Here is a 13,517-nt window from a genome sequence, read left to right on the forward strand (position 1 = left end):
AACAAAAGTGCCTGTAGTTGGAGAATCACCCACATATATATATATATATATATATATATATATATATATATATATATATATATATATATATATATATATATATATATATATATAGGTATGTGTGTGTGCAATCTGTGTGTATTTTATCCTTAGGAAATATCAGTGGATTTTTTTAGTCACTTCTTTATTAATTACTTATTTTTATTACGTTGTTTATTATGTGTAGTGTTTTACATGTTTCAATGTGTGCGTGTTTACCATAGACTGTAAAAAATAGGTGTTTACTCAATCACTATGACGTATGGGCGGGCGCGCACGCACGCGTGTGATCCAGAGATTCCAGACCCAGCTAATGGATGTCAGAGATGTCAGATGTGTCTGTTCTTGTTCGTCATGGCGCCGTTGCAGCGAGGATGAGTACGGGGTTTTTCTTTTTTAAACTCTCCCATAATCTACTCCTCTAACTCCTGTATGCTGCGTTTTTACCCTCGAACCTGAGTCCATTTCGTCTGGATCGGAACCGGCCATGACCGTGGAGCAGAATGTCCTGCAGCAGCACTCTCAGAAGGTAACCCGCGCGCACCGCCCGAACACACAGACCCGGCTCGGCCCTGTTCGGTTCGGCTCGGTTCGTTCGGTGTCATAAGGAGGGTTATGGTAGCGTTGAAAGTGCCAGTGGCTCAGTTTGATTGCTGCGGCCTAGTTATAGCATCACATTAGCCGCGCCTCACGTTTCTGTGTTTGTTTTTATTTATTGGACCTTTTATGCTTACACACTTAAGAGTTGTACATAAATGAAACAGTTTAAAACAATAAACAACTGCAAATAAAACAACTCAACCCCGTATAACTAACAAAATCTGCGAAATATTATCGTTTGTGCTAACAGCTAAAGCTGCTAAACTTACCCCTCAAAACGCCCTGAAATCTCAGTGAAACTCTTAAATTTGACTAAATACCCCGCAAAGTCTCTGTCTGAGTGTTCAGAAGGGTAATTATACCTCTTGTCGAGTTTGTGTTTAATGTAGCTCGTGTGTTTATGTTCTGACACCCACACATCTGCTGTAAAATATGGTTGTAAACATTAGGCATTTCATGTTCATTTGTGCCACATATTTGCGTTTTTTGCTCATTTATTTAATCCGTTTTTAAACACGAAACTTGTTCTTGTTGGTTTGTGTTTATGTGGGATTCAATTTCATCTGTTTGTAAAAATACTTTTGTCTGTTCATAAACATTAGTTTTGTTTTGTGGGATTATTGCATCTGTAAACATTAGGGCTTTCTTTAATTTTAATCTTTTGTTTGATTTAGTCATTTTAGCTTTGTTCATTTATTTAATCTGTCAAGATCTTCTGTTTTTTGTGACATTATTTTATCTCTTTGTAAATATTAGGCTTTTCTTGTTAGTTTGTGTTGTGTAATAGTGTTTTTGTAGATTGAAATTGAATCTGCTTTCAACCAAATGTCTTTTTCTATTGGTTGATTAATATGATACATCTTAAGTGTACGTTGATGGGTTGTTTTGGCTTTTAATAGTAGTATAATGATCTGTTTAGTTAAAAATAGGCTGATTATTCATGAGATTGTTATGTAGTAACTGAAGAAGCGATTTAGAGATCTTAATTACACAAGATGAGTTTTCAAACCAGAGTTGCAGCAGGTGGTGGGGAATATAAAACTGTGTATTTCGCATAAACTGAAAGTGAACGGGTTGTAAGGTTCAGCAGTCCTTATTTGGCACAGAGCGTGTGTTGCTTTATCATGTTACTGTTGAGAAATGTGTGTTACTTGGCCCAGTGCATCCATACCACAGTCAGGGAGGGGTGTGCCACCTTCAGTGTTGAGACGTGCCCGCTCCGCACATAACACGTTCCATGTCATATCTTGAACGGAAAGGCATGCAGTGCATTAATAGGTCAGTGAAGCATCCCTTAGCCACTGGCTGTTCGATTATGTAATGATGTCAGTAACTCAAGACTTATTATGAGGCAAGCAGAAGAACATAGTATATGATTCGATAGAGCCCATACTAAAATGATCAGATGAGTAGAAACAAATCAGTCATACTGCGTTTCGGTTTTGGGAGGAGCGCTGCTGTTCCTCCCTCTTCGGGTTGGCACAGTCTGTGTTTGACTCATGCTGTTCCTGATCGTAGCCAGGACTGAGATAAAGGGCCAGTACTGTGAGATGTTGTTCTGTTTGCAGTGTGTCCTGATGCTCCACAGTGATGCTGGTGACAGCAACCCGTTTGATCCTGGTCTTGCAGAGCGATACTTTTAACGTTTGATCCATTTGCCAACTTATTCTGCCAAAACCCGCCCACTTAGACAGAAAGAGAAAAAAATGACCATCCACAGTTAGCTTTTTTTTAATATGACATTTAGTGTTGGGTGAATGAATATCATGTTTTGATAACATAAACATCATACACTTTAATATTTTCATGTTATGACTGCAAAGCCAATCTCAGTGTAACAATAGGGGAAATAAGCACACAAAAATGAAATGCACGAGTCGATATGAAGCTGCATAGAGGGGATGTATAGTCACGAGCACAGGAAAGATTCATTTTGATTTACTTAAAAGTGATTTTTCTTGCGTTTTCCTCACAGCACCAGCAGACATTACTGAACCAGCTGAGGGAAGTTACTGGAACTACAGATGTTCAGCTCTTACAGCAAGCACTGCAGGTGAGCTTTCAGTTTCAGTAACTCTATATATGATATACTTGCAGCTGATTTGACAGATGGACTTTTAATATTGTTTTCTCAAAGACTAGTTTGTTTCTTAGTGCATGTAATGAAAGATGTTTGTGTCCAGGCCAGTAACGGTGACCTAGCCGAGGCGGTTGCCTTCCTCACCGAAAAGAATGCCAAGGTCCCGCAGCAAGATGAAGCCACCTATTACCAGACGGCCCAAATCACCAACGATAGATACATCAGCGTGGGCAGCCAGGCTGATACAAGTACGTATTTAAATCTAAGAACAATGATTGGCCGGAATCCAGGGAAAGATTATGCTGCTCTGTGATGAAGTACAATGAAATGCCATGACGCAAAGGAACCAGCTGTAAATGCTTTGTTCCCGACAGCTTGCAGAACCGATTTATAAGCAGTTCTAAAATATATATATATAAAGACTTTTTGTTTTAGATTGTATTTTGGTACCTGAACTTGAAAAGTGAGACTTTAGGATTGATTCACTAACTTCTAAACTGCAGGAGTGAATTTGCTCTGCAGTGTCAAACCAGAGAATTAATATTTTTGCCACACGTCTTACTGAAATTCCTCTTTAGGAAAGAGAGACTGAAATGAGACATCATGTAACTCATAACAGTGGGAGCTCTGGCAGCTCTTTTATAAGTGCATGCACATCATCTCAGAGAGCTAGACCTTTAAAGATCCAGCCTGCTGCTCCTCCCAGCTTGTTTTAAATGATTATGACACAAACCCCAGTCCTACTACTGAGAAAATGCTGACAGGGGGAATGTTAGTTTGGCATGCTTCCTCATGTTTTTATTTGAGCTCTCAACATGCTTTTTTCCTATCACTATGACAGTGTGTTATAAGAGCTGTCTAACTAATGAAATAAAACAATTGACTCCGAGCACAATGCGAGCGACACCCATCGTTCGCTAGTAACCCACTTTCGGATGTTCCTGTGATTTGTTTCAGATGTAATTGATCTCACTGGAGATGATAAAGATGACCTGCAGCGGGCCATCGCTCTCAGTCTGGAGGAGTCGAACAGGGCCTTCAGAGAGACAGGCATCACCGATGAAGAGCAGGCTATCAGCAGGTGGGGTTTTAACTGTACTTTTAACTGCAGATTTCAGTATAAAATGAATCGCATAACAAGTAGAGTGGTATCAGAACTCTTTTATACCGTGTGCGATCAGACAGAAGTGATGTTTGGTGTCTTTGTGCTTCAGAGTCCTGGAGGCCAGCATCGCTGAGAACAAGGCCAGCCTGAAGCGCACACACACAGAAGTATGGAGCGATTCACCCAACCCGTACGACAGGAAGAGGCAGGATAACTGTCCCGTAGGGCTGAAGAACGTGGGGAACACGTGCTGGTTCAGTGCAGTCATACAGGTCAGTGTCAGCCGCTGTGATTGCTTTACAATTAGAAACACATTTGCTTATTTAATGAACTGAAAAACAACAAATGACTATTTTTAATTGTCTTATTTGATTTTATAATTCCCCAGACAGTTTGATTGTTAGTCTCACATGTTGCAGGTCTGAGTCGGCCTTGCATTGCAGTTAAACAAAGAGATAATGCTGTATCAATGCATCAGTATATTTATTATTTTTGAAGATGACAAAATTCAATATGTGCATCTAGAGAGTGCTGGATTATGTTTAGAGAGCTAGAGTAGATGAAATATCCCAAGAAAAAATATAATAAATAAACATACACTAGTTTGGGCTCATTAAGATTTAAAAAAAAAAAAAAAATTATACTTTTTTCAGCAAGGATGCATTAAATTGATCAAACATTTCAGTAAAGACATTTGTAATGTTATAGAAAATTATATTTCAAATAAATGCTGTTCTTTTAAACTTTTCTATTAATCAAAGAATCCTGAAAAAAAAATTATGGTTTTAAGCAATTTAATTTAATTTAAGCAGCACAACTGTTTTCACCATTGATAATAATAATAATAATAAATGATTCTTGAGCATCAAATCAGCATATTAGAATGATTTCCGAAGGATCATGAGTAATGATACTAAACATTCAGCTTTGTAATCACAGGGATACATTACATTTATAATTACAAATTACAAAATATATTAAAATAGAAAACTGTAATAATATTTTGCAATATTACTGATTTTTTTTTTTACTCTATTTTTCATAAAATAAATGCAGCCTTAGTGAGCACAAGAGACATTCAAAAATCTTACCATTAAACTTATCTTACCTCAAACATTTGAATGTGTGATTACATTGTTCACGGTAATGTCCAAGACTTGCATATCTGTTACCATCTCAAAAAACGACAATTGTAACTTCTGGCTTTATGTATATTATTGCTTTTATAAAACAGCGAGAACTGCAATATTATAAAATATACCTGGTTTTACATTTATTATTTTTTATTTGTTATATAATTTATTTATTACATTTAATATCGTTTATTAACCTTACACTGTAGGCTTTTTATATTACCAAGCAAATTAGCATATTAATATAGCACTCATTTATGTGCGTATATCGGCTTTTTTACAACAACTTTGAATGTGACTTCAGGTTCTACTGAGGCCTGATTGTTTGTGTCTGTTCGCGATGTCAGAACATGAACCATGTAGAGAGCTGAGTAATGATCGCTGAGTACTGTCACATGCTGTTTACCTCCTGTGTGTAACCTGACGCCCGAAGAAGCCCCCGCTCATGTAAGAACCGCAGCCGATCTGGCGCTCAGAGCTCTGTGCGTTTATAGATCTGGACGAGGAGACTCTAAATGTGTGAATCTGTCACCAAAAACAAGACATCACTCATTCACACTATGATACTGTAGCGACACTTCAACTAAGCGTGAGAAACATGCCGTTTGCGTTTTGTCTAACACAAGGTTGTTTTGACATTCAGTGCTGGTGCGCACTGTTTTCAAACACTGATATTTATCTTTTTTATCCATCTATATTTTCCAGTCTCTTTTTAACCTGCTGGAGTTCCAGAGGCTGGTGTTGCATTATTCCCCCCCTGCACGGATGCAGGACTTGCCCCGCAATCAGAAGGTGAGATTGCCGCCCGATACCCATGTCCACCGTGGTTAACAACAACCCGCATGCCATAAGAGCTTCCATTTCTCACCGAGACACACTTCCAGCAACTGTGACCTTGCTTGATCTGGTTTGAAAGCACAGTTGCATGCTGTGACATTATCGTGCTGTTACGAGCAGTGATTTTCACCCATCTGACTGGCCTGTGACCAGAGGAGGTGAAGCAGAGGAAGTGCTTTATCAAGGTCCCTGTGTTCTAGCTGTTAAACTGTCACATCAGCTCCTCCAGACTGTGTTTTTAAGTGGAAGAAGTAGTGGACAGTGTCCGGCTCAGCAGGCCAACTGCTGTCTTTGTGATTTCTGTCTTCGTGTCTTTCTCTGGGGACCCTGAGCCTGCGAACGGGGTCAGCAGACATGGCCGCTAATCTGAGCTTAACCTCATCCACTGATAGAAGACCACAGAGCCCTGGATTCATTCTTTTCTCTCTCCTTATTGCTCATACTTTTCGTCTGCTGGGTCAGTGGAGAAGCTGTTTCTAGACTTTAATCTATTATCATTTAATACTGTAGAAGAAAATCCAGATGATGTGATCTGGTGAAGGTTTCTGACCCCTGTGTGGCATTGAGATGTTTGTAAGGCAAAGATCTCCTTAACTGATTGCAGACAGACCCAACTAATCAACTCTCATCATTCAAATTCACTCAACAATTAGCCATCATACCTTATATCCAGGGCCTAAAACTAACTTTTTGCCACATCTGCCAATGAAATGTACCAGCCATAAATATTTTTTACCGGCTACAAAACAGTAATGACACCAAAATTTTAGAGACCAGTGAAAATTCACAATCCTCTATTCCAATTTCATTATCACAGCTAAAACTACTAGCCTAACTAATATCAATTTAAAACATTATTAAAGACAAGTAAACAGTTTTACAAACAGTAATAAAATAACAGATAATCAAATTACAAGCAAAAGCACATAACCGACTATGTTTACTAGAATTGTCTTTTTTGATTCTCTTTTGTGTGAATTTTTTGGCTCAAGCGCAAGAAGATGTGAAAGAGAGTTCTATTCAGTATTTACGCGCGTAAAACTTTCCACACAGCACGCGAGTAACGAATTGAGCTCCCTTTCGTGACTTGCACTTGAATATTTAAATTCGCAAGGCTTAAACTTTTATGACGATGCAGCACTGGCCCAACAACTGTCCCGAGTGTCGTTCATGTTTGTTCACATTCATGCATTGTTAGAATTCATAAAAATGTTACTGGCCAACTGGCGTCAGACACTGTTTTATATACTTGCCAATGCGTGTTAATTTTAGGCCCTGCTTAAAGTTAACATTTTACAGTTTTATGCGTTTGGCAGACATTTTATCAGTTGTGTATTCATTGGAAATCAAAACCCATGACCTTGGCATTGCTAGTGCCATGCTCTGCTGTTTGAGCTGCGGGAACACTTTGTGTTTTTTTCTCTGTGGCATTTAAGAATTTGGTCTCCATTTGTATTCCCACAGGAGCACAGGAACTTGCCCTTCATGCAGGAGCTGAGGCGCCTCTTCTCCTTGTTGGTGGGTTCCAAGCGGAAGTATGTGGACCCGTCCCGAGCCGTGGAGATCCTCAAGGACGCCTTCAAGTCCAGCGAGTCTCAGCAGGTAAGGCACTGAAAGACATATAATAAAAAACTGGATTTTCCTATGCTCTTTTAAAATAAACAAGAGCGCTTCTGTGTGGACATACTCTAACATTCAGAACATGAAGTTTGGGCTGAGGAAGATTTTGTAATGTTTTTAAGAAGACTCTAAAGCCCACCAAGACTGCATTTATTTGAATATGTTTAAAATGTATTTTATTCCTGTGATGGAAAAGCTGAATTTTCCAACATCATTACTCCAGTCCTCAGTGTCACATGATCCTTCAGAAATCGTTCTAATATGCTGAAAACTGTTGTGCTGCTTAATATTTTTGCGGAAACTGTGATACGTTTTTTCAGGATTCTTTGATAAATAGAAAGTTCAAAAGAACAGCATTTATTTGAAATAGAAATCTTTTGAAAAAAAAAGAATTCATTTATTTAAAAAAAAAAATCTTACCGATCCCAAACTTTTGAATGGAAGTGTACAATAAAATGTAATCATTTAAACATAAACACAGTACTTCAAAACAATGAGCATATTAGCATATGCCGGCCCACATTTATATATTGCATGCAATTTGACTGGCGTGTCATTACTTATATCACTTGCAAAGAGGTTAGCTAGTCATAACAGAACTTATTTACATACAGTATTTATAGTCTTAGAGATACAGTAGCAAAAACAGTTTCATTCTAAGGTTCAGCAAATGGTCATGAAATTGCAACATTTATTGTACAAGAAAACTAGATTAACATATCATAAGTGGGCTTTAGGGAAAAAACAAAATGCTACAAAAATAGGGAGCTATTTATAGAGCTCTAAATATTTGTGCCAAGGGTCAATCTGTTTTATACCCTCTCAGCATCATAGATAAGCGTGACCTTTTGATTAATATGGTGCATTTTTGGCACATGTGCACTTAGTAAGAGAACAGACAAGTACAAAATTGTTGCTCTAGGACCAATTGAGATCAGTTAAAACAAGAATACATTTGTTCAGGATTTGATTTGGTTTGTTTGTTTGTACAGCAAGATGTGAGCGAGTTCACCCATAAACTCTTGGACTGGCTGGAGGACGCGTTTCAGATAAAGGCAGAGGAGGACAGGTGAGTACATCTTACCAGAAGATCTGATGACCACAAGTCTGTATCTTTTTCTCTGTATCTCTTGTGTTTCTCTCTCATATCATTCAGAATGATGTATGACCACATGACAAATTCAGCTGGAACAGGCATTAATGATGATTAATGTGGTACATTAACCTGTATGACTTCAATTAGCACCGTTAAATACCTGCTGAATGCAGTCCTCGTGTGACTCCTACAGCCAAAGGACGCTGACTCCTCTAGTCCCGAACATTTCCAGCCCCATGCGACTCTGTTTGCTCTTGTTCTACACAGGGAGGGAGAGAAGCCGAAGAACCCGATGGTTGAGCTTTTTTATGGACGTTTCCTGGCTGTGGGCGTCCTGGAGGGTGAGCATCCATCGGCTGTATGAGTCCTGTCCCCTAGTTAATAAAAGTGACCTTGTGTTGTTAATGTGCTGTGGAGAACCCAAGATGTAACGGTCATCGATGTGTGAGTGGTGCTGGGCTTATTAAACATGACAGCACTGATCATAGCTGGTTACATGCAGACTGCTTATTAGGTGACCTTTTTACCTCCTTAAATTGTTTAGCTCATTTGAGTTTCAAATTAATCAAAATGTCATTGTAAATCTAGTAAAACCACACCAAAATGTCTGGTTTCATATTTAAAAAAGTACACTACCATTCAAAAGTTTGGGGTCAGTAAGATTTTGTTATATTTTTTTAAAGAAATGAATACTTGTAGTCTGCAAGGATGTGTTAAATTGATCAAAAGTGACACTAAAGACATTTATATTATTACAAAAGATTTAATTTCAAATAAATGCTGTTCATTTGAGCTTTCTATTCAGCAAAGAATTTAAAAAAAAAAGTATCACAATTTTCACAAAAAGATTAAGTGTTGAACTGAACTGAACAAGTAAGATTTAACTGTTTTCAACACTGATAATAATAATAAATGTTTCTTGAGCACCAAATCAGCATATTAGAATGATTTCGGAAGGATCATGTGACACTGAAGACTGGAGTAATGAGGCTGAAAATATAGAAATAGAAAAGTTATTTTAAATTGTAATAATATTTCTAAATATTTTTTTGTATCAAATAAATGCAGTCTTTGGAAGCATAAGAGTCTTTCAAAAAAAATTATAAAATCTTACACACCCCAAATTGATTAATATTTGTATGTGCGAGTGAATGTAGGGCATAAACATATTCTGCGCAAGAACATGATTAATGTAGCTATGCTCTCTCAATTTGTTATGCATGTTTTTGCATTACATACTTTCACTGCGATGCATCCATATGGTTCCCACTAAATAAAGTGATTACATGGATAAGATAAGAGATTATCATTATACAGAGCACATTACAGAGAGTATTTAAAGTCAATGATGTGAGCGTGTGTGTGTTCACAGGAAAGAAATTTGAGAACACTGAGATGTTTGGGCAGTACCCTCTCCAGGTGAATGGCTTCAAAGATCTACACGAGTGTTTAGAGGCAGCCATGATTGAAGGAGAGATCGAGTCTTTGCATTCTGCTGAGAACTCCGCCAAATCAGGACAAGAGGTTTGTAGAGATGTTGTCTCTGTATTTTTTTCTTCCCAGTGCGCAACAATACCCTCAAACACCTAAAACTGTCCTCATGTTCCTTCTGTTGGCCATCCAATCACAATCTTTGAAAAAACAAAACATTTGACCTCTGACCGAGATGTTATATAATGGCTTTTCAGTCATCAGTGGGCAGACCGCCCTGGGCAGATCCCTTTGCAGCTGCTTCCTGCTAATTACTTCAGCTGAGTGCAAATAAAGAAGGAGATTCTCTGGTGTACATTATTCTGGGCACCAACAGGCTGGGATGTTAATGAAAGCACAGCACACTGTGTCTCTCTCAGAATGTGATCGGGCATCGTGCTCATTCCAGCTGTCAGCATGGGGGGCGGAGCTGGGGTGGGTCACATGGATGGGCCTCTCATTGAGCATTCTGGGATTAAAAGACTACCACAGACAGATTTTTGAAGGAAAAAAAAAAACTTAATATCAAATCAATCAAAATTCATTTAAAGACTTTAAAGCCATTTTTTTCACTTGACCATTATTGGCAAACGAGAAGTTTGACTTTAGTTTTTGTATATGCAAATTTTTGCTGTTTTTTCTTTTTCCAGCACTGGTTCACAGAACTCCCGCCAGTTTTGACCTTTGAACTGTCGAGGTTTGAGTTTAATCAAGCCTTAGGCCGACCTGAAAAGATTCACAACAAGCTGGAGTTTCCCTCCATGCTGTACATGGACAGGTTAGTGCAATTTTCTTCCCCAATTTCAAATGTTGACTACTGTACTTCAAACTGAAAACCTTCAAACTTCCAGCTTTTAAAACTACTTCAGACTTTCTGGTCAGGCTTTCTCAAGCAAACATCAAAGTTTGTTTTGACCGACCTTTTTATCTAGTTTCATAATATTCTTTTTAAGATCTTTTCGTTTAGTAGTAGCCTATTTATTTTTTGTTTTTTGTAAAATGGGGGAACATTTCTCATTGACCTGTACTGTTCCCTAGTCAAAGTCGAAACAATATCAATGACATCATTGTAATGTTTGCGTTTTTTTTTTTTATTTGATTGGTTTGATAAAGTTGTTTCTTGATGCCACATCACATAAAGAAGCAATTGTATACTACTTGTATAATATAGTGTATGTATATTGAATAAAACAAGCAAAACGAAAATTACTTCCAGTTTTCAGTGAATTCAGCTATGCGATTGATTTCAGGTACATGGACAGGAACAGAGACATCACGCGGATAAAACGAGAGGAGATCAGAAGACTAAAAGAGCACCTGACCGTCCTCCAGCAGCGACTGGAGAGGTTTGTTAACTCTGTTTAACCTCTGCTCAGATCTAGAGCTAACCTGCTGTTAACTTGCATAGCAGGAAAATCTCAGATTTCAAAATGAAAGATGCTGTTAATGGAAAGATTAAAGTCACATGCTGTGGTTTGGCTGTAATTTGCCTGAAGAATGACTTTCTTTTTTCATATTTCTGCTGTCGGTCTATAGACAACCAACACTTTTTTTCTTATTTGAGATCCGTTTTTTTCCCTCAAAACATTCTCTATGACAGGTATCTGAGCTATGGCTCAGGGCCCAAGAGGTTTCCTCTGGCCGATGTTCTCCAGTATGCCATGGAGTTTGCTTCCAGCAAGCCTGTGTGCACGTCACCTGTGGAAGACATTGATACAACAGCACCACCTGGTGGCATGACCGCACAGCTGCCACCTCCAGCAAGGCAAGTTTTCTAAAACAAAACTATTCCAAGAGGGAAATATTATTTAGTATAGTTCTGAGATATTCAAGTGTTTTCTTCTTGGACTTCAGCACAGGGGATCAACCGGATGCATCTGTCTCACCCGAGGGCTCCAGCTCTGGTCTGCAGGCTCAGCAGCAGCAACAACAGCAGCAAAGGGTTTCGATCCATAAACCATTCACTCAGTCTCGCGTGCCGCCGGATCTACCCATGCACCCTGCCCCACGAAACATCACAGATGAGGAGCTGCGGGTGCTGGAGGGCTGTCTGCACCGCTGGAGGAGCGAGGTGGAGAATGACACCAGAGGTACAAACAAGCATGCATGCAAACATGTGCTCATACTGATTTCCTGTTGCTTTGGGCTTTATAAATGTATATGTTTCTGCCTGATCTGTGACAGATCTGCAGGCCAGTATATCCAGAATCCACAGAACCATCGAGCTTATGTATTCTGACAAGTCCATGATGCAGGTAAGAAGCTTTTTGAGATCTCTGATAGTTTTCCATCCATCTCAGAAATGACCCCAGAATGAGTTCATCTTGTACTTGATGCTGTGTTTTAGGTGCCGTACCGGCTGCATGCCGTTTTGGTCCACGAGGGTCAGGCAAACGCAGGTCACTACTGGGCGTACATCTACGACCCACATCACCGACAGTGGATGAAATACAATGACATTTCAGTGACAAAGTCGTCCTGGGAGGAGCTGGTGCGAGACTCGTTCGGTGGATATCGCAATGCCAGCGCATACTGCCTCATGTATATTGATGATAAAAAACCCTTCCTTATTGAAGGTAACCTCATCTGCATGTGCTAATTTTTGATTCTCAAATGACCCTAGTGAAAAATAAATATACAAAAATGTGTTTGAAATACATTTATTTCATGCCAAGTATACTACTAATATATTTGCATATTTATGTACTCAATAAAAATGCCCTGCAATTGTACTTTTGGTACATTAAACTGGCATACTTAGTCTTCTAAATTGGAACAGCTAATTTTGTACTTAATGCACTTTAATTGTGTGGAAATAGTGCTGAGGTCCAACTAAAGTTATACTTAAGTATATTTGATTGTGCTAAAGTGGAACTATTGCAAGTATACTTTAGGTAAATATCTTGCATTTAAAGGTTAATATATTATTCAAAATTCATACAATCCTTATCAATATTGACATTAAAACACATTTTATGCTTAATATTATGAAATGAGTACAAGTAGTACTCCAAATAAAGTTTAATTATAATTTTTATATCAATAAGTCTCAAGCGATATGTCAGTTAATGATATATCTTAATATATTGGAACTATACTTAGTATGAAATAAATGTATTTTAAATATATTGCTTTTTTACTAGGGGAGTCAACACAGCTAATGAAGCAAATAGTGAAATCTAAAAGCGTTTATTTGACATTTAGAGATAAAATTAAGGAATCAATTATCAATTTATTAATTAAAAAATATAAAAAAATTATACTTTTGAAAATGCCAAATAAATATGTATTTAAACCTGATTATTTAATTAATATTAAAATAAAATAAAGGAATCAAATCTTAGCACTGATCAAAAGTGAAATATACAATAAATAAGTTTGAAACATTCATTGGTGAATGTACAATGCCATTATTTTATTGGCTTGCATTTTGTCTTTTCTTTTTTTAAAGTCTAATTTAAACCACAAAATGTCTTATCAGTGTATTATTTCATCGTTACATCTAAAATTTTAAACATGAAATAGTTTTTATTTGTC

The 13,517-nt window shown here is 37.9% G+C and overlaps 1 protein-coding gene across 10 annotated transcripts in view; it reads left to right on the forward strand.

Annotated features, from left to right (window-relative positions):
- The first annotated feature begins 317 nt into the window (after positions 1–317).
- usp25 (ubiquitin specific peptidase 25) overlaps positions 318–13,517 on the forward strand; it is an 86,807-nt gene continuing 73,607 nt past the window's right edge. For all 10 annotated transcript variants that reach the window (XM_079861787.1, XM_079861786.1, XM_079861789.1 and 7 more), the window contains exons 1-16: positions 318–568; positions 2,615–2,692; positions 2,823–2,967; positions 3,677–3,800; positions 3,934–4,096; positions 5,663–5,749; positions 7,259–7,396; positions 8,407–8,483; positions 8,778–8,851; positions 9,883–10,034; positions 10,631–10,758; positions 11,231–11,326; positions 11,581–11,745; positions 11,835–12,070; positions 12,165–12,235; positions 12,328–12,556. In XM_079861787.1, the coding sequence (XP_079717913.1) occupies positions 527–568; positions 2,615–2,692; positions 2,823–2,967; positions 3,677–3,800; positions 3,934–4,096; positions 5,663–5,749; positions 7,259–7,396; positions 8,407–8,483; positions 8,778–8,851; positions 9,883–10,034; positions 10,631–10,758; positions 11,231–11,326; positions 11,581–11,745; positions 11,835–12,070; positions 12,165–12,235; positions 12,328–12,556 (2,005 nt within the window). In that variant the 5' untranslated portion in view covers positions 318–526. The remainder of the gene's footprint in view (positions 569–2,614; positions 2,693–2,822; positions 2,968–3,676; positions 3,801–3,933; positions 4,097–5,662; positions 5,750–7,258; positions 7,397–8,406; positions 8,484–8,777; positions 8,852–9,882; positions 10,035–10,630; positions 10,759–11,230; positions 11,327–11,580; positions 11,746–11,834; positions 12,071–12,164; positions 12,236–12,327; positions 12,557–13,517) is intronic.

Source organism: Squalius cephalus, assembly GCF_949319135.1.
Source record: "Squalius cephalus genome assembly, chromosome: 24".
In the NCBI taxonomy this organism is placed as follows: Eukaryota; Metazoa; Chordata; class Actinopteri; order Cypriniformes; family Leuciscidae; genus Squalius; species Squalius cephalus.